Raw genomic sequence first — 22,265 nt, forward strand, 5'->3', positions numbered from 1 at the left:
TTGTTGTGGATATTATAGTGTTACATAATCTGTAATTAATTATTTTTTATTATGTTTGTTAATAATAATATATTTAAATGTATATATTAATTATGTTTATATTGGAAATTAAATTTTATAAAAATGTTGATAGTTTTGTTTTTTATAGTTTTGGGATCCAGCGCATTCCCTACTACTGCACTCACTGGAGTGGTAATAGTCATTTTTACCCCTACGCTATCCAACGCTTTCCCTACGGTTGCACTCTCTGAAGTGGGAATAGTAATTTTTACCCCTCTGCTATCCAACGCTTTCCCTACTGTTGCACTCTCCGGAGTGGGAATAGTAATTTTTACCCCTACGCTATCCAACGCTTTCCCTACTGTTGCACTCTCTGGAGTGGGAATAGTAATTTTTACCCCTATCCTATCCAACGCTTTCCCTACTGTTGCACTCTCTGGAGTGGGAATAGTAATTTTTAACTCTACGCTATCCAATGCTTTCCCTACTGTTGCACTCTCTGGAGTGGGAATAGTAATTTTTACCCCAACGCTATCCAGTGCTTTCCCTACTGTTGCACTCACTGGAGTAGGAATAGTAATTTTTACCCCTACGCTATCCAACGCTTTCCCTACTGTTGCACTCACTGGAGTGGGAATGGTAATTTTTACCCTCCCCCTATCCAACGCTTTCCCTACTGTTGCTCTCACTGGAGAGGGAATAGTAATTTTTACCCCTTCGCTACCCAGGCCTTTCCCTACAGTTGCAATCTCTGGAGTGAGAATAGTAATTTTTACCCCTCCGCTATCCAACGCTTTCCCTACTGTTGCACTCACTGGAGTGGAAATAGTAATTTTTACCCCTATGCTATCCAGCGCTTTCCCTACTGTTGCACTCACTGGAGTGGGAATAGTAATTTTTACCCCTTCACTATCCAATGTTTTAACTACTAACGTTTTTATTTTGTTATTAAATGTATGTATTTTTTAATAGTTAATGTATTAATTAAATATAGAATATTTTATTTTATTTAAAATGTTTTGTATATGTGTTTATTTCATTTGTATATAGTTATTAAAGTTTATAAATTAAATAAAGTTAATAGTTAATAAAATGTATTTAAGTAAATAAATGTATATGTACACATTTGTTGTGTTTATAAATTATTAAATTAAGTTTTTTGTTATAATTAGTTAAAATATAAATGTAATTTAATTTATTTTGTTAATGATATTAATATTATTTAATTAATTTAAGTTATGTTATTTTTTTTACAACTATATTTTTTACATCTATATTTTTGAGTCGATATTATTGTACTAACCTGTTTAAGTATAGGGAGTCGATATTTTTGTAATAGATATTTTTACATCAATATTTTTGTTAACTATATTTTTGTTATCGATATTTAAACATGGAACACAGCAGACCACTATGGCAGGGACTGCATTTAAATAAAGCAGCTTTCTTTTTTTAAATGTAGCCCGTTTTCTTTAAAGGAAAGCGGGATAAATTTAAATATGAAACATTTCTGTTCTATTTTTTGAGGGCAGACAGTGGTCTCTAGGACTAGTGCCTGCCCTTAAAAAATAATATTTCATTCATTTGCCAAGGGGAAGGGGGTGCCGTGGGGACCTCTTCCCATTTGCTAATGCATTTCCACCTACTTGAAGTAGGTGGTAATTTGTGAGAGTATTGCAACTGCAATTACGGTCACTAAACATTGGTACATAGCTTTGCGGTCGCTATTAGGAAGGGAACGCCCCTTACTAATAGCGAGTCGCAAAACAGTATTTTGCGAGTGAGTCGCAATTCATTTACGACTCACAAAATACTGTTTGTACATGGACCCTTGCTTTTTAGCAATGGCAAACGGGTCCAAGACCAGTTTGCGCACGCCTAAAAGCGGCGTACATCTGGCCCCTAGTTTTCTTCAAAAGTTTCAGCTCTTATTTGTTTATTTAAATATGGAAATATAAGTAACTCCGAGGATTTGCACAAATATGCCAAAGGTCAATAAACATTTATAAGTCAAACACATTAAAGGGGAGGGGAGGGTACAGGGGGTAGAGGGGGAACTGCCTTTTAACTGCTTTTTAGCAATGTTCTCGCCTTTTACTGTAAATATTTGAAATAATCAAAGTTAATAAATTCATTCATTCAAGCCACGCAGCGTTTGTAGTGACTTGGTGCGCACCTTTTGCTTTGAGGGTTGATTGTTCTGCAGAGTTCTACTGAGTGCTTGGTGACACCTTAAATTCTCTCATTTATTTAAGCTTCACCTGTAGTCATGTTTATTGACTAGTTTTCACTGGATAGGCCAGGAGATTAACAATTCCTTTGGTCTATTTTACAGAGAGTACATGGATTAACTTTCACAAGGCTTTGCCCATAAGAATGTTCAACAAGGTATGATTTCTCATTGCTTAACCTTGCTAAATTCTCTCCTTGCCTTTTTTATTGTTTCACACATACATGCAAAATATGTCACTATGCATGGAAGGTGGATACTATAAAAAAATGTCATGTTTTATACCATATCTTTTGTTGTGTCATATATCACTGAATGCTTGTTTTCTGGCATTGTGAAATCAATCTTAAACCCTCTAAGGCTCAATTAAGAATAAAACGCATAGTTTGCCCAACTCATGAGTGACTTGAGGCCATGGCAAATTTCTTTTCCTGTTTTGTATAGTGCACATGTGGTGAAAGCAGTCCTAGCATGGACTGGTAATAGTGTACGCCCACCTCTGTTTCTTTTTCTGGACAGTCCTACCTTCTTTTCTTCTTCTGTACTCGAAAGCCTAAGGACTTGAGGTGTTTCATGATTCTGTGTGATGTTCTACGGTAGAGTCTAGGTTTACCTGGTTAGGAGGTGCATATTACAAATACCATCATCCGCAAAGGACGGCAGCTACTACTCACTCGTACTATGACTGGGGTAGTGTGACTGGTACTTGAGGACATAGGTGAATTAAGGATATTAATTTTCAAGGAACCATGAGAAACTTGTAGCCCAGTGTGCCAGCTTGACCAAGAAGAAAATAAAGTGCACCCAAACTTCAGAAGCTTCATTAGCAGGACAAAGTAATTGATGAGTCTACATCATCCCATATTTCCCCAAAACCCATAGGGCCAGAATTAATATTAGAGTGAGTTGCCCTTACGTCATGGATGGTGTTTAATTGGCAATCCAATCCTTAAGTCAGATTTACCAAGCAATGCAAGGCCACATTGTGTGGCCCTGCGTTGCTTGGTAAATCTGGAGTAATGCAAAGCTGCGCAATAGCTGCCTTGCGTTATCCTACCCGGGTAAGGAGTTCCATGGGTGGAGCATGGATGTTTTCACGCATCCACCCATGGATGTTGGTGTATGCCCAGATTTAGCAAGACTGGTAAACCTGGGTATGCGTCACAATGCTATGCCTTCCCAGAGGAAAGGGGAGAATTCTTTATTTCTCCTCATTGTTTCCCAAAGCCTCAAAGGTTTGTTTCTGTGCAGGAAGCTGTCCATTTCTGCACAATCTTGCGTGCAATGCAGGCAGCCTTGCCCCATGGTGCAGCACAGCACAACAAGTTGTCTTGCTGCATTACACTGCGTCAAATTTTGATAAATCATGCCCATAGAGATTTGTCAAGTTTACCCCAGGACTTAGAGTTGTGCTCAATGAGCTGAGGTGGGTTTCCCTGATCAATGAACCATTTCAACCATCTCTCTAGAACCAACACGTTTGGAAGTATAGAAGAGTTGTGGTTGGAGCAATGCCCTAAATTGCAGTTTCCAGTTGGCACCAGTCAAGCATATTAGTCCATCGGGTGCACTCAGTCTGGATGAGTTTCCCATCACTTCAAAATCATGTCTATGCCAGCTCTTTTCAGGATCTAGGCCTCTGGCATTTGGATATAGGAAGGAAATACATGTGTGTGTATTAACAGATTTCATCACCTTGCTTCTCCTTTCCAAGCCTTTGAGATCTTAACTGGTCTCTCCCATTGGACCCTGGCTGCTGGATTCACTAGCCCTCATTAATCAGATACTTGGGGCCTTACTAGGAGTTTGGCAATGTGGGAAGGGGACCGCCCCTCGCCCGCACCGCCAAACCCATGTATAAACCGCCACCAGATCAGGAGTTTTCTCCTGTCTGGTTGGGCAGTTCTTTGGCATTTTCTAGGGCGGTGCCTATTAAATAGGCACCGCAATGGGAATGTCAAAGGCAGTACGTGCACAGCATGGACTGTTGCAATCCATGCCATGCAGGTACTGGTGTGCATGCACACAGGGTGCATCCGCATGGCGTGAGGCAACCTTTGCTGTCTTACGCCACACTTTTCTTGGCAGTTGCACCTGAATCACTATTTGGTAAACGCTATTCTTAATGGGTGAAACTTTTATAGGTTGCAATTTCTGACCCATTAGGAATGACACCCATCACAGAGATGGTTGTCTGATGAGGTCAGAAGACCACCTTGTTTGTGACTGCCTTAAATAGAGCATTTTTTTCAAATGCTACCCATTTTCCTTAAAGGAAAACAGTGTAACGTAAAAATGTATTTGTCAACATTAAAGTTTGCGAACAGGTTACCACCTCCTTTGAAGTGTTAAAATATTAATGTTTTGCGACCATATTTAGGCTGGTAAACATTAATACATGTCATTATGATTTGGTAAACACACCTATTCAAAATACCGAATTGCAAACCCAAATTGCCATTTTGTACTTAATCAGGCTGTTTGAAACCTCAAAAATGCTTCATTCATCTGGCCCTTGAATCTCCCGGATATTGGACTCCAGTGTTAAAAGGTTGGCTATATACGAACTGGCCAACTATCCTCTTACCCCCAAAAGACAATACGTTCTATCACTCTTGTTAGACGGGGACCTGGAGGGTCGGCCGAGGACAAGGGGAGAGGCCTCCGGTGAGGGCCGTCTCCAGCGATCGTACAGACAAGTAACTTCCCCCCCACAGATGGACACCACACAAGGATAAGGTTAACGCTCTTTATATGCAATTCTGGATGTACGGTAGTACGGTACAATGAGATCAGGACACGAGGATCCTCTCAATTCTAGTCTCTAGCAGGGCAAGGGGGTAGCGGGACAGTCTTGTTACCAATCTGGTGTTGAGATGAGACGATGGTAGCTCACAATCCTCGAGCTCGGCGTTCGGGCAGGTCGGGCCGCGGCAGCGCCAGCAGGTCCCGAGTAGGTTGTAGGTAGCAACGGGCCGCGGCAGCGCCAGCAGGTCCCGACGAAGATGATGGTTGCAAGAGGCCGCGGCAGCGCCAGCAGGTCCCCACGAGGATGAAGGTTACAACGGGCCGCGGCAGCGCCAGCAGGTCCCACGAGGATGAAGGTTGCAGAAGGCTGCGGCAGCGCCAGCAGGCAGGACGATAGTTCACAAGGCAGGGCTACGGCAGCGCCAGTAGTCCGTCAAGGATGAGTTCTTCACGGTGTCTCTCGACTCCAGGATACAACTGCCTTCCTGCTCTGGAGCTGCCTCAGTTATAGGTCTGGCGCCCTTTGATGTCCGGACCCTCGCACTTGGAGGTCGGGAGGTCCGGGATGAGGGAGTCCAGACACCCAGCAGGGGGGTGGAGCCAGCGCCGGGGAGGCTGGGGGCGATCGGCACCTGGCGGGGGAGAGCCATCGACACTTCTTCCTCCCATTGACCTGCCAAGTGGTCCGTTCACCTCCTGGGTGGATGGTGGTGCCGGGATGTCGGGGCCCGGCCAGGCCCAGGGTTAGGGTTGTGCTGAGGCCACGCGGCCTCGTGGTGCAGTGTCCAAGATGGCGGCTGGTCCGGGCAATGGTGCTGGCGGTGGACTAAGAGAAGTAAAAGGGGGAAGAGAAATCTCCGGATTGTTGCTGGAATTCTGCTCAAAAACAGATCTATGCCGGGACCTTAAAACATCAATTTGTAGGAACTTAGTCACCCTACAAAGTCAATTCCTAACGGCCCATCCAGACTAGCTCATAGTGGCTCACCTGCCCTCCTATCCTAGCCAGGTAATTTGGCACCCCAGAACCCAACACTCTAGACCCTCTCAGGGATCAGGGTAGCAGGTCATCACCTTTCTTTGTCTCACTCATACGTATCCACATTAAACAAGAAGGAGACATGAAGAAAGTTTACAATATTGAAAGTTACTGTACTCTACATGCAATGGCTACACTGTAATTAGTAGACAAATGCATGTAATGAATGTAATTGGTCCAGCAAGCAAACAATACACAATAAAAAGCCTTGTCATTATAGAACAAAAATCTACCTAAGCTTACACTCACTATGAAAGCACAGATATATATCTAGAGATCTCTGGGATTAGCGGGGAGCCATACCTGCGATACATGTAGAGTTGTTCTACATCTAATGGTGTGGAGCTCTTCCTCATCACAAAACCTTTGCTCCGTGAAAATGTGTCCTATCTGTTCTCAAAGTGATAAGTCCTGGGTTATATGATAACAGTTCGTCAAAAACAAGCGTATACATGTGCAAAGTAAAAGCAGCCAGCTCCTTGCGGTTAGGGTGAAAATACAATGGGCCTTTTGGAAATACATGACATCCTCCCTTTGGTCCGAATAGTGACGCTACTACATGCTAAATAATATAAATGAAAATACAATATAAGTGAACTCAGAGCACTTCTAATAAGCATATAGGTTAAAAATAAATCAGGACATATATAATAAAAATCAATATGATGAGAAATTATGACAATTTTGAAAACGTTGCCAAATTTATGGTGTGTTGAGGATATCCATGATGTCATTCATAATTTCAAAGGTCAGTGACTCCAGACCAGATTTAGACTCTGCCGACAATGATTGGTCTACAGCCCAGTTAACAAGATCCAGAGAACAGACATGATCCTCAGTCTCAGCTGATGCTGAGAAGGTCATCAGGGAGCCTGCATCCATGTCATGAGAACCAGAAGGTAGTGATCCATGTGCTGATGCCCACATCTTCCCAGAAAGGAGTGTCTCATAGCTGGCGTAATAGAGAAGCCATAGACCCATGGGACAGTTCTGAAAAAGGGTTGCTAAGGGACTCATTAGCAGGACAAAATTCACAGGAGTCGGCGTCTGCAAAGCCAAGCAAATATTCAGTGCGCATTCATAGGGGCACCAGAGGCAGTGTAACATGGGTTGCACACAGGTAATCCCAACCGGTCGGAATGAAAGCGATCAATCAAGGTCCAATTCCTAGAGTAGTAACATTCTGAAGAGCTGTAGCAGACACTCCGGGAACTGCTGGAGCAATGATAGAGCCCATGCGCTTGCAAATGGAATATCCATTGCGAAAAAGCAAAAATAGAAACAAAATGCTGCAAATAAGGAACAACAGCAGCGGGAATCCTCTGAACACCCTGGAAAAAGGAGAATGGATAAAAGCAGGTATTACTCCAAAAGTAGTTTGGAAAAAACCCAAGCCCATATATTGGAAAAAAATGTGCAAGGCAGGCAGTATTCAAAGCATTAAAGATAAGATGTATAAATTCATCAAAATGTACTGGGAGGTTCTATTTAACAAGGACTGTATCTCACTAGGGGGCCTATTAGGATGTCAGGCGGCTCACCACCGCCATGTGGGCGGTGGCGATCTGCCTGACATCCTTGCTCGCCCGCCACCCATTCCCTCTGCCATATTACTATGGCGGGGGGACCGCGGCGGACGGAAACACCGTCCGCCGCTTTTCCGCCCGGACGCCTTGCGGCTGGGGCGGAAAAGGGTTTATTTGGTGGCGGTGTCTATCAGACACTGCCAGCCATATTAGGATGGGCTTTGGGAGATGCCGTTCCGTGGCGGCAATGCCGCCACGTAAAGACAGGCGGTCTTTACATTGGAGCCCCTGCGGGCCCCCATGGTGAAGGCGAGGTGGGGGGTGCACACGGGGGTACCTGTGGTACCCCCTGCATTTGCATACACAATGCGGCAGGAACAGCACAGTGCCTGCCGCTTTATGTATGAAAATGCATGCCATGCATTTTTAACATTGCGGGGGGCGGTGCTTTCAGCATCGCCCGCCGCAATGTTAAAAATGCGGGATACGCCCGCCACTGTGGTGAGTGCATCCTAATTCCCCCCACATGACCCCGCCCTTATGGCGGGCGGTCCCAATCCCCAGGAGGATGGCGGGCGGGCAAAGTCTGCCCGCCATCCTAATCACCCCCTAGATGTTCTTGCCACTTGCAGTTTGAAGGTCTCACGTGCAGATGTGAAGTCGGCCTCCTTTTGAAACAATAGTGCTTTGAGTCTGTTTAGCTTGTTAAAATGAAACCCGGGCGGGTAACTCCACCCCGCCAGCGGAGTTTATGGAGTTTTACCTAGTTTAGGCAAAACTCCAACTCCGTGGCGGAGCGGAGTTAGCCGGCTCCTTCACCCTCCCAAAGTTATTATAATGTCAATAAAAAGGCACTTACCTGCTGTGCTGCCCCCTCCTTGCCATGGCCACTCTCCTTCCTTGTCTTCTTCGTGCTTATTCTTTGATGAACCCTACGTTGTACGTCTTGAGCGTGTGTGCACGTGCAAGTCCTACAACGTAGGGGTTATCAAAGAAGAAGGACGGTGAGGACGAGGAAGGAGAGCGGGCAAGGCGAGGAGGAGGCAGCCACGGCAGGTAAGTACCTTTCTTTTTTACATGATAATTTCTTTGGCAACTCTGTGGAACTCCATCTAGAGGTACGTAAGCATGGGCGGAAAATCCGTTTCGCTCGCGGATTTTCGGTAAATTCGCAATCCGCGAGATTTGCGAATCTCCCGCAAAATCCGCAAATCCGCGAGCAGCGGATTTTGCTCGCACTGCTCGCACTGTTCGCGTGAGTTCGCGGCTTCCCAGTACAACTTCGCGCCCCGCGAATAAGTGCAAAATTGCAGAAATACGATCTTAGCAAAACTGAAACTACTTACCAGGTTCAAAAGTTCAGGCTCATCATTAGTAGCCATTTCCTGTAGTGCTTCCTGAGGGGCCCCTCCAGAGTTCAGTTGCCAGTTGCAACTATTATGTGACCCTGCTCTGAACCTCAGAATAGTTACACATATGCCACAAAGGTCCTGAATTACAGCTAAGGGAGACAAGCAGGAGCCGGGCTGGAAGTTCAAATCCATTAATCAGCCCCTAATTCATTATTGTCAGTTGGGGCAGGGCAGGTGTTGTAACTAATTTTGCAACAATGAAAGCACTTAGCAAGTCCAAAAGATCACTAATCAGGAAGCACTAAGGAAGCAGGTGCCAGCTAAAAAAATATTCTGTGACACATTAATCAGCCCCAAATTAATTCAGGTCACTTGAGGCAGGGAAGGTGTGCTTGCGTTGCCACAATAATGTACACTGACTGGACAACCAGAGGGTGCTGTGATGAAACAGAGGGTGGCATGGGTGGGCCAGAGGGTGGCATGAGTAGTCAGAGAGTGGCAGTGGTGACAGAGAGTGGCAGTGATGAAGAAGAGTGTCCCAAACAGGCTGGACACGTAGAAACAACAAGTTCGCGAAACTTGCGACCCGACAGGTAAGTTCGCAATTTGCGAAAGTGTACAAAACCCGCGCGAACTGGCAGAAACCCGCGCAAACACAAAAAAGAAAAAATCCGCAAATTCGCGAAAATTCGTGGATTTTGCGGATTGCGAGTTCGCAAATCCGCAAAATTCGCGAACGCGAGATTCGCAAAATTCGCCCATGCTTAGAGGTACGATGCCTGCTCCGCCCGAGGTTAGTTAAAATCCGTCCTCAAAGTTGGAATTATATGCCTCAATGAGCTATCCATAACTTCCTGCATAGGGGGGAACAGGATGTTATTTCTTCAAGTGACAATCTGAGAAACAGACAAAATATAGGGGATTCCAGCTTGCATTCTGCAAAAATCTTGATCACTAAGCATCAAATAACTGCCATTTGAAAGGACGGTGATAAGTGGAAGTATCGCTGGGGCTGGTGATCCTCTTAGATAGTAGGCCAAATTTGCTATAAGAGCACTACATGTGCCACAAGTAGTCACATGTTTTCAAACAAGTGAAAGACCGACAGAGGAGTCACATTCCTCTCCAGTGAGGAACAAATCCTTATTACCACGTTCACAACAATAGAACAAGCATTTGCAATGCAGTCAATCTCGCATTACGGAAAGTTAGAGCTGTTGGGGCTGTGAATGACAATGTTTTTTTGTTTGCACGGGAGTGATTATTTGACCTATGTAAAGACATCAGAAGGAAAGAGGATGGACAGGAAAGAGTGGAAAGCAGGGGTAGTAAGAGGTACTATAAAGTGAAGAGGAGTAAAAAAAATGGGGTAGTCGAAGTAAAAGGAGAGGGTGGAGAAAAATGGAAGGGAAAAAGATGCATTATAGCGAAGGAGTAGGTAAAGAGAGGATACAATAATGAAAGAAAGTGGCTTGAGAAGGCGAGAAGACACAGAAGGAAACACAGGCGGATCGAAAGGGAGAGCGTATGGAAACCTGGGGAAAACGCTGAAGCAAAGAACTACAGAATGATAGGGGACTGAAACTAAGAACGAAGAGATAAAAAAGAACTGCAGATGGACACAGGAAAATAGTGAAAGAGGGACAACTATGAAATACGAGTGGATCGGATGGGGCGGGGCAAGATAAATAACTAGTGGAAGTGTGAGAGAAGAGAAAAACGTCAACAATCCAGAGTGAGCAAGGAATGACAGAAAGGAGAGACGCAGAGTGAAATATGAGCTGCCAAGTCAGCCAGCACCTGGCTTTATACAGACCTGCACACAAAGCACTCCAAAAAAGAGGGGTGGGGAAATTGGCTTTGGGGGAGGGAGAGAGGGCTGTGAGAAGAGAAGGAACAAGGAAGGCAAGCAGCAACAAGGGGAAGCAGCAGAAGAAGCACAGAGCGGTAAAGAAGAAGAGTGCATTAGCACGCTTTGAGTTTGTTGTGTAGTAGATGATGTGTGTATAATGTTTGTGTTCCTTTGAGTTTGTATTAGTTGGTGTTGGTTCACCTGTGGGATCCTTCCGTATGGGGCAAAGAGGCATTATTGTAGGCTGTGCCCTGTGCCTGCTCACACAGGAGAGTTGAGAAATGACTTAGAGCCTGAGCTTCTTCCTTAACAGCCTGGCCCTTGCACTTAATTAAAGAGTCTTTGCCTTCTTTTAGCATCACAGCTCCCGCTTCACGCTAGCTGGGTTTCAAGAAACGTGAAGCGTGGTGGCTGTGATGCGGCCACCATGCTGATTGAAGGTGCGGAAGTGCTAGATAAAGTAATTCAGGTACAGAGATAAATTGATAGCAGAAGGTTTAATGAAGAGAGACAGCTTAAACAACCACCTTCAACAGATATCTAACACTAACTCCCCAACTCCCACATACAGAACATTGAGGCATGAATGTACGATAACAATTCCATTGGAACGTTTAACTAAGAATGCTACACACCTTCCCCCTTTGAAAAAACAATAAAAAAAACAACATAAAAAAAACAATTCAATGAAAATAATCACGCAATTTAACAGGAGTATGTTTAACACGGGCACTTTTTCTTAGAACAACATCTGTAACATCAGTATTTTGTACTACAACATTATCATTATTTTCGTAGTCAATCTCCCTTGAAGCATCAGTTTGTGTACAATCATCAATTGCAGGAATAAAAACATCAGAATTTTGACTTTCGCACCCAAAGGTATCTAGCATGGCAGACCAAGATTTATCATTATCTTTGTCTGGACTCTGTGATCCATTTTCAGCATGGTTCAACATGGAACCAATAATGGTTAAAGGTAGACTCACTTCAGAATTCAAAGCATTGCATGAAGAAATCCGTCTAAAATTCCATATTTTACCACCCTCAACTCTCACTGGGGGGTCGTGGCTAGCAGGCCATGTGAGCGGAAGCACACCGCCACAGCTCCAGCGCTGATCGGGGCATACTCCTTTCAAAAATCACCCCGGGGCCCATGGGGTGCATGCCTTCTGTGGGGGGACATAACGCCTGACCATGACTGCCCCCGCCACCAACTGAGGGGCGACTGCGGGTGCGGTACAGCTGGGACACTGGTGGTGCGGCCTACAGGAGAGGTGGGCGGCCTGAGACTGGGGCCCACAGTAACTGACGAGGCCATCCGGCCCGCGGCGACGAGTACCGGAAGTGTCCGGGGCTTGGGAGCTGGACCGGAGCTGATTTCACCGCCGGATTGGGCGAGTGCGCGATCCTTGCCGGAGGGCGCCCCGGACCGCGGAGCGACTGAGGGACCGCTGGAGGAGGCACCGAGCCGCGGGACAAGCAGTGGAGTCCGACGGCGTCAGGAGCTTTCTCTGCTGGCACACGAGGGGTGAGGCCCCTCAAGGACTAATACGGACGCCGCCCCAATACCGTAGGGACTTTCCTTGCCTGCCTGTTCTTCCCCCCCACTCTGGACTGCCTTTCCCTTTCCCCTCGCTCGTTCCCCTGCCGAAATGCTCATATATTGGCGGCAATACCGGGGGAGGGGCGCTATCTAGACATCGAGTGGAGGCTGCCCTGGGCGCTCCCCCCCCTCCGGCTGTCCCCTGCGCCCTTCCTAGTGAAGAGTGGAGGCCTAGTGTGGATCTGGAGGGCCTCGGAGCCACTGGCTGGGGGTTGCTGTGACTGGACGTTGGAGGCATCTGCGGGAGCGGGCTGTGTTCCATCCGGTGGGGGCTGCCTACCGGAGAGTAAAGGACTCCTGTGCACGGGGCGAGAGGCGGCGCCGCGTGGGCGCCCGTGCTTCTCTGTGCCCCCCGCCCCCTGGGGGGGGCCCTGCGGGGAGAGCAGCAGCGCCTGGCTATCTGAGTGAACCACGGGGCGGGTGGCGCGGGCCCCCCCCCTAGGCGGCGGCCTGCCTGGAAGACCCCCTGAAAGTTGTGAGTGGGCGGAGGGAGACACCGATGACGACCCTTTGACCTCTCTCGCAATTGCTCCCACAGAGAAAACGGGGAGCTGCGGTGCCTGGGCGGCGGGGGGACCCCCCCATTTGAGCGGACTACGCTTTCCATCTGAGGAGAGGACTCCCTAATAGGAAGTTAGGCTGGTTCGGACGGAACGGAGGAGGACGCCGTGGGACCCCTGAGACCCTCCCTTTTTGGTCTCCCCCTTTGCGGAGACCACGGGCCGTGGGCCACTGACCGAGGTGCGCCCACATCACCACACGACGGACCCCGGGGAGGGGTGCGGACAGGGTCTGAAGCTGCGCTGTGGTCTCTTTGCTCAGTGGGTGGTTAGCTGTCGAGTGAGACCCGCCTTGAGTGTCCGGTGCAGGTGGATCTGCCGGGCCGTGCGCCAGGGACCGGGGTCAACGCCCAGAATGGATCGGAAGGGCGGGAATACGGTGGAGGGCTCTGGGGGCCCGGCGATGACACAGGAGATCCCGCCCGCCAGTGGAGACGGGGCTTCGGCGCTGCCCACTGCGCAGCAACAGTCGGAAGGCCCGCAGATCGATAAACTGGACATCATCCTGCAGGAAATCAGAGACTCTAGGACGGTCCTGGAACAACAAATGGGCACCTTGACGACAAACTTATCCCTGCTGAAGGCAGACCACGGAAAGCTGGCGGACAAGGTGAAAGAGCAAGGCTTGACCATTACCGAGATTAAGCCAGCAGTGTCGGATCATGCTGCCTCTATTCAACAGCTCCAGATTCAGGTCGCCTAGCTTATGGACAGGGTGGAGGATGCAGAAGGTAGGAACCGCCGAAACAACATCCGCGTCATAGGCCTTCCGGAATGCTGTGAGGGGACTCGAGCCGCAGACTTTATGGAACAATGCTTTAAGGACCATGTGGCAGACGAGGGTTTGTCACCTCATTTCTGCGTGGAGAAGGCGTATAGAATCCCGACGGGGAAGCCTGTTGCTGGACGACCCCCACGCCCGGTTATTGTGAGAATTCTGAATTACCGGGACAGGGATATACTGCTGTAAAAGGCTAGGGAGAAGGCCCTCATCCAGTACGACAATCAGAAAATTTCCCTCTACCCGGACTACACCAACATGGTTCGAAAGCAGAGATCGTCCTATTTGGAGGTGAAACGGAAACTGCAAAAGGCTAACCTCAAATACGCACTGTTGTTTCCGGCCCGTCTCAAAATTATGCACAATGGGAAAACTCACTTCTTTGAGATCCCGGCGGACGTCGAGGAGTGGCTGGAGGTGACGGGAATGGACGGGAGCCAAGGACCCTCACAGGGACTACACCCGGCGGAATCGAGTGACACCCAGACCGCGAAGGAGAGCAGGCCCCCCAGGTCGAGACGTAGTGGGCGGAGGCGTGGACCATCACGGGAACAGCAGAAGGAGAAGCAACTGGAAACTTTGGCAATGGCAGGGTCCTTCCGAGAGAGCCCCAAGCAGATCACGACGGACTCTTAGGACAGCACGGTTCTCTCGGACACAGACCATAGCGTGCTCCTGTCCCCCACAGTAACGCCCCGCACAGCCGATGAGGTGATGGATAACTGTGAGAACAAAGTTTTGACCGGGAGTAGCTGACGGAGTGCAAACCGTATTGTATTTCTCTATTACTTGAAAATGTACTGTACAGAGACTGCTGTTGGGTCTGAGGAGGGAGGGAGACTTCACAGGGGAGGCTGACGATGATACTGATGCCTTTGTCCATATCCTGTTGCTATGCTAGGTCGAGACTGGATGAAACTAGTTAAGAATGTAAGGCACAGGTGGTCAGGGACATAGTTCCCCTGTTACACATTGGTAACATTGCCCCAAGAACTGTATGCTGTAGAGCTGGCGGAGGATACATTTCTGCAGAGAGTGGGATTGGCGTTAGCAGACTGGACCACCACCCCCTGGATATTAGGTGGGGATTGGAATATGATCATGGATCTGGATTGTGACAGATCACATCCCCCTCTACAGGTGGCTGGGGTCTCTAGATTGACGGAGTTCTTTCGCACATGGGCAGCGGGATGGGGCTTGCAGGATGTCTGGCGAGGACAGGGAATACTCACATTACTCCCACATACACATGCTCCACACCAGGATCGACCTATTCCTTTGTTCTGAACAGCTGTTATCCAGAATTGAAAATCCTGAATATTTGGCAAAAACCTTTTCGGATCATCGGTCCCTGATGTGCACCCTTATTTGGGGCAAGGTACCTACCCCGGTCCCCACGTGGCGCTTAGACCCGCTCCTACTAGAAGATGGCCCCTTCAGGGCATTCTTGTCGAAGACACTGGGCAATTACTTGGTTGAAAACTGGGACATGGCTTCCACGAATTTAGTAGTATGGGATGCCATGAAGGTGGTAGTACGTGGAGCGGCGATTGGGCAACTAGTGGGCGCTCGAAGGGAAATACACCAAAAGCTACGAGACATTGAGGACAGGCTTAAACGGTTGGGGCGGGAGGTAGGGGTTGATCCCACCAGGAGGGGTGAACTACAATTAGAAAACATAGAACACGCGGATACGCTTGAAACTTTACGAGTCATTGATCACAAAGAACACCTACGTAGACAACATGCAGAGGCGGATAGATCGGGTGCATTGCTAGCCCGTTTGGTTCGGAAGCACCCGGACATCCCGGTGATAACTAGGATTAGGTCGATTGATTGAAAAAGCTTTATTCGAGTTATACACTCATAAAAGCACTGGCATATAAATTCATACATTTTAAAACATCAAGCATTCTATAACAACAATTTATAATTAAAAATACATAATACCAAAGCATTAAAATTTTTACCAATTGGAATAAAATAAGCTTTTTCATACTATGCGAATACTAAATGCATGCTGAGGTATGGGAACCTCCGCGTTACAGACCATTCCCAAAGTTTGGACAAATTAAAACTCATACCATACATATTGCCCGCATTTTTTGAAGTTAAAATTCATATACAACACCCAGTAGATATTTGCAAGGTTTAGTCAAACAAATATAAAAATGTGGAATTCAAAACACATTGGGGAGTAGAGCCCGCCTCCTTATGGACCATGCCCACCCCAGGTATTTAGCTGTTCCAACTACGATGGGCATTTCAGTGGAGGAACAGATAATTCTCAGCCCCTCCACACCGCTTCGGACACCAAGATTCCTACATACTGGAGCCAACCATGATTTCCTTGGGATTGCATAGGACTCACATATAAACAGGAAGTGTGCAATATTCTCATTGGGGGCCCCACATGACGGGCAGCACAAACCACCACTAGTTCTCCAGCCGGACGTCAGGCACCTCAGGGGGAGAGAGCCCGCCCTTAGCTGGAAAAATAATTTCCTGTCTAATGGGACAGTTATGCTGTCCCAATACTTTTCCAGGGATGGGCTTTGTTTGATTTCCAGGAATCTTCCCCCCATTGAATCCGAGGTTGCGCTCCTCCATAATTTCTGATCTATGTAATCCCAATATATTTCTTTAATGTTGGTTTTACTGGGGAATACTTCCCCGAGAGGGTTTTCCCATAATTTGGAGAGCCCAAGTTCCGCAAGAACGTCCTTGAGCGTTTTTAGCCATTTAATTTTGCGAAAAACATCTAATTTGGCTAATGCTAGGAAGCCCTCGGCATAGTGCCTTATTTCCATGGTTGTCCAAAGCCGTCTCCAATAAAGGATTGGCCTCAGTCGGGCTCGGTCCCTGAGCGATTTTCTACCTAAATCAAGGACAAGCGGTATTAAGGGGGTGCTTTGGGGAAGACTAGTTATCCCTCTCAAAAACTTGTTCTCAGATTTTTGAATGTTGATAAGACTCTCAAAGCCCCAGACTTCGGCCCCATAAAGGGTTGCGCCCAAGGCTTTGGCGTCATAAACCATAAGAACTGGTTTTATGGGCCTGGTCTTAGATTTTACTTGCTCAAGCCTGAGGGCTCCTGAAATTTGCCGATGCTTCAACAGCGCCTTCTCTATGTGTCTTGCCCAACCAAGTTTGCTTGAGATCTCAACCCCGAGGTATGTAAAAACATTTACTAGCTCCAACTTAACATTATTCAAAAATACCCTAGGTTGAGATTGGCGCTTATGCCCAAAGGCCATCAACTTGGTTTTATTTACATTCACCTCAAGACCCCGTTCTTTGCAAAATGCGTCAAAAATGTTCAGGGCTCTCTGCAGGCCCGACGGAGTCTTGGACACAATCAAGGTATCGTCCGCGAACATCAGAATTGGGACTCTGATGCCCGCTAACGAAGGTGCGTCAACCATTGCGTCCAACATCCTGTCCACGATACCATTGATGAACAGGGAGAACAGCAGGGGTGCCATTGCACAACCCTGCCGCACTCCCCGCTCAACCGGGAAGTTAGTAGTGGATTCCCCATTCCTCCCCCACTGGACCTTGGCATAATTGCTCTCGTGGAGACGCATTATCAGCGAGAGCAATTCAAGGGGAACCCCAATTTTGGATAAAACCTCCCACAGCGTGCACCTGGGCACCAAGTCAAAGGCAGCCCTTAGATCTACAAATGCTACATAAAGGCTGCCTTTACCCAGGAGTACAGTCCCCCACCGCAGCATGGTGAAGCGGAAAATTTGGTCGACCGTACTGGTTGCACGTCTGAATCCTGCCTGGTAAGGGGATAGGGCATTATTGTCATCTACCCAGGCCATAAGTTTGTCGACAAGCATCTTCCCCACTACTTTTTGTATAGTAGCCAGCAAACTTATTGGTCTATAGTTTGCTGGGAGTGACCGATCGCCTTTTTTAAAAATCGGTATAATTATGGCCCCCTTCCATATATTGGGGATTTTTGCCCCTTTAGCCAAGCCATTTCCCAACAAAGTCGCATATTTTGCCCACTTAACCTTGTCATGCTTAAAAATGTCTGACGGGATTCCATCCAGCCCGGGGGCTTTTCCCCCCTGCAGTGTTGAGATTACAATTTCCGCATCCTTAGTGTTAAAAAAATCACCCTTGCAAAATACCATAGGGATAGGTTCTTTAGCCACTATATCCCTACACTCAGCATACTGGGGTTTAAAATACTCGACCCACAATGCCTCATCGACATTGTTGTCGGGATTATTGGGGGCGCCCCCTCTTCCCCATTTCACAATTTTCCAGAACATTCTGGAGTCCCTTTGACCTGAGGCCTCCAGTAGCTCCTCCCAGTACTCCTCATCCCACTGCTTCTTAGCCTTTCGAATACTGTCATTATAACATTTCCTTGTAGCTTTAATCGAGGCCTTGTCCCTGCTTTTGAGTGCTCTGCCCAACTCCAGCCTAGCTACCCTACATTGTTTGTTGAACCAGGTTGGAATTGTGATTGGTACTTTCCTATTAGCCTTCAGAGGTTTAGTGAAATGCGGTTTTAACAGAGAAAAAAATGTCTCATGTATGTCAGTTATTTGGACAGAGCCTGGTAGTACAGGGTCTACTCTTTCCATGGCGGCAATGGCATTGTCAACCTCCAAATTAATAGACTCCAAGGTGGTCAAATTAGCCAGGACATATGGCCATTTCACCCTTCTTGAGTCATTGGCCATAACAGGTACGCTCCCACTACCTGACACTGAGTTGGCTCGTGCGGCCTTCCACCATGAGTGGGAGACACAGAGAGGATTGTGGTCGCTTTCTATTCTGGCCACAATTTCCATGTCACCCACGCCACACCATAACTCAAGACTGCAGATGACATAGTCAATCCTGCTTTTATTATGTCCATTATCGTATGTGCAACTACCACCTTGATCACTTTTTGTCCTGCCATTGAGGGCCCTCAAACCGTATTCCAAACATAATGCATTCAACAACAAGATGTCGTTAGTCCACCGCTTCACTGGTAGGAGGTCTAGATTGGGGATGTCCCAAAGGGCATCTTCCTCTAGTCCTATTGGGAATGCAGTATGTTCTAGGGGCTCGAATGTCCTATTCAAGTCACCTGCCAAAATTACACTGTTTCCAAGTGACCGGGATTCAAGGGAAGCGGATAGTACTTCTAGGGTAACAGAATTCCCTGAACTCGTGCCCCTGGCATATATATTATAGATATCTATTGTTGAACCCTTGGCTACAGATAATCTCAGTAACTGGATATCCTTACAACCTAGATCAATCGTTTTTGCCTTTACATTTAAGTTTTGTTTAATCCAGACTGCAAGGCCTCCCATAGGTCTACCCCTGTGGCCTCTCGTTGCCGGTATGCAGAAGTTTAAGTAACCCTGGAAGTGGATTGGCTCACATGCCCATGTCTCCTGAAATAGGCACATTTCAAACCCGGTTACGAAGTCAATCCAATCCTGCGACATCATTCTTGCCCCCAACCCCGCAACATTCCATGACAAAAATCTCTCCAGGATATTTTCTACACAAATCCCCTTGTCATTAGGTGTCATAGGCGGTAGATCATCCTGCTTCCCACAATCACAAACCTCACTTAGAGCAATATTTATACAATTAACATCTGTACCATCTTTGGAGCAGTCAATAGTTTGCAAACTCGGTTCACCCACACACCCCCCCGAGCATTCAATATTGTCCACATCCCTCACATATTCCACTACGAGTTTTCCGGTCGTTTCATCGTGGGGTCTTAATATTACATCAGGGAACTTCCCACTAACCATGACCTCATCCTGTCGTAATTGCTCAATTGATCTCTGTCAGCAACCCCACCTCATCTGCCCCTGCCCTTTATAGGGGTTAAATGCCTCAGTATAACAGTTAGTCGATCTAAATATAGGAGCAGCAGGTGGGACAGCCTCTACCCAGGTGCAAAGACTGGGTCTCGGTTGCTCATTGGAGCCCCCTAGATAGATCGCCGGTCTTGGGTAAAAGAAAGTGAGGTCAACAACCCCAATACCTCCAATGTTAGTGTTCCAACCCTGTCCCGTAATCAGCCCCACAACCCTTGGATCCTGGAAATTGATTATAATGCACTCACCCCCCTGTTTTTTTATAGTATTCCCTATCCAAAGGACCCTTCTAGCCCCGATTATCAGGCCATCCACCCCCCCTGGGAGCGGTCTATTGACTGAAAGCCAATGCATGGCCTTGTTTTTTAACATGTCATAGGTTTCTCTTTGGCCCTCCGTTAGGGGTGGGACGTTAGTAAGTACGGCCACATATGGGAAGGAGTCAGGGGTGAGCTGTACTGGCGGGATTCTAGTTGGCAGTTTGGTTATTTGGGTCTGTGTTTGGACTTGTTGTGGGGGAGCATAACTCTGTGAGGGAGGTTTTGCCACTGTCACACAGGAATTAATCCCATTCCCATTACTCGGGTGAATTTTATCTGCCTGTGTATGGACTTGTTGTGGGGGAACATGGCTCTGTGTGGGAGGTTTTACCACTATCACACAGGTATTATTCCCATGCCCATTACTAGGGTGAATTTTATCATTTCCTGACCGTTGGGCCAAAGTTATTCCCGATCCGGTCGTCAAGGGTGTGGCATTTTTGCTAGTTGTTGTAGGTGGGTTTTTTACACTGTCCTTGCTTCCCTTATTTCTAGTGTTATTGGACTTCGGTTTCCCGCAATTACTACTGGTTTTGCTAGACACTGGATCAGGTACATTCTTGCTATTCTCCCCTTCATTATTGACCTGTGCAGGAATACCACTTACAGGCGGAGATTGTAGGTCAACCAACATGGCTCCTTGAACTTTATCACCCTTCTGTTGGTTGTTCCCAACCTCACCCATTTTTTTGCCAGACTTAATTAAAGATTTAATAGAAAAAAAGTTATCTAGGCTAGCTTGTTCTAGATGGTCAAGTTGCTCAGCTAGCTTTTTAAGTCTTATTTCCACTGGATTAAGGAGGGAACGCATTATTTTTTCCACTTCTATCAGAAGATCGTGGTTGGAGGGTAGCGAACCAGGGGGAACTATGACAGATGGATCTGGGACAGGCACCGCCATTATTGTCGGGTGCACCATACTTATAGGCTCCACTACAACTGGAGCTACTTCAGCCTCCCCTATTGTCATTAATGCATCATGCTTTGGAGGGACATGATTCAAAGTCGATTTAGTACCTAGCTTCCTGTATTTTCTAGCAGGTTTTATTGGTTGTGGTTTTTTTACAGTAGCTCCCCATTTCCTTTTGACACCAGGCTTAAGTTTGCCCGCTTCTGTTAGTACACAGTGATTTTCTGAGGCTCCTTCCCCTGTTACTATTTGGCTAGGTGCCTCAGGATGCACAACAGATAAGTTTGTTGTAACAATGTCCAATTGGGGGTTAGCTACTAACTCAGTAAGCAGTGGTACGTCAAGTAATAAGTCCTGGGGGGCTGGTAAAACAATGGATGATAAAGGTGTAACCAGCGCAGGATAGTTCAAGCCTTGGTTTTTCTCCAGTGGATTTTTCAGAAGCTCAATCGAAAGCCTACGCCCGGCTCGCCTTTCTGCCAAGGCGATCTCTTTATCGATATCCTGCGGCAGACGCTTGAAGTAGGAGTCAAGGGGGCCCATGATAGCAGGCTCAGCTTCCCCCAGGGGAGGCAGCAGAGTAGAAGTACTTATTGAGCTAGCCATAATACAAGGGACCCCCTTTATACACACCTATAGGGAAATAGGTCACAAAGCCTTTCCAACAACAGTGCGTTTGATCAATACCTGGCCCGTAGATGTTAATGGGGTGGCCCAGCCCGGCCTCCAGCGGCCCCGGACGGCCACAGACGGTCCCGCCCTTGTCCCGGGCTTCTCCCGGCGCGCTCACGCGAAGCGGCAGGGACTACTCCTAATAAAGATAGGAGGTGTTTAGGGCGGGGCAAACAGGGAGAGCGACCAGGTGTAGGTGATTACAGCGCAGGGACTCCTGGGCAATGGAGTCCCTGTTCCTCACCTGGCGCTCGCAGCCCTGTGCTTCCTCCTCCTGCCCCCGGTGATGGAATCCAGACGATTAGCGCCTTGACACGAAGGCGAAGCGGGACCCGCGCAGCGGGGACCGCGAGGTGTTACAAAAAGTTCAGCAAAAGAAAGGCAAGCCCAGCAAGGGAAAGCAGCGTGCAAAGGTACTCCTCCTCTCAGCCACGGAAAGCGTCTCCCACAGGCAGCAGCTCACAGGCGCCTTTCACTCGGTGTTCAGGGCGGGGCAAACAGGGAGAGCGACCAGGTGTAGGTGATTACAGCGCAGGGACTCCTGGGCAATGGAGTCCCTGTTCCTCACCTGGCGCTCGCAGCCCTGTGCTTCCTCCTCCTGCCCCCGGTGATGGAATCCAGACGATTAGCGCCTTGACACGAAGGCGAAGCGGGACCCGCGCAGCGGGGACCGCGAGGTGTTACAAAAAGTTCAGCAAAAGAAAGGCAAGCCCAGCAAGGGAAAGCAGCGTGCAAAGGTACTCCTCCTCTCAGCCACGGAAAGCGTCTCCCACAGGCAGCAGCTCACAGGCGCCTTTCACTCGGTGTTCAGGGC

At 47.6% G+C, this 22,265-nt stretch overlaps 1 protein-coding gene across 4 annotated transcripts in view; it reads left to right on the plus strand.

Moving 5' to 3' along the window:
• The window catches only part of LY96 (lymphocyte antigen 96), a 636,369-nt gene that overhangs the window by 517,625 nt on the left and 96,479 nt on the right, over nucleotides 1–22,265 (plus strand). For all 4 annotated transcript variants that reach the window (XM_086965896.1, XM_086965895.1, XM_086965894.1 and 1 more), the window contains one exon: nucleotides 2,336–2,388. In XM_086965896.1, the coding sequence (XP_086822022.1) occupies nucleotides 2,336–2,388 (53 nt within the window). The remainder of the gene's footprint in view (nucleotides 1–2,335; nucleotides 2,389–22,265) is intronic.

This window comes from Lissotriton vulgaris, chromosome 4_1 (assembly GCF_964263255.1).
Source record: "Lissotriton vulgaris chromosome 4_1, aLisVul1.2, whole genome shotgun sequence".
NCBI lineage: Eukaryota > Metazoa > Chordata > Amphibia > Caudata > Salamandridae > Lissotriton > Lissotriton vulgaris.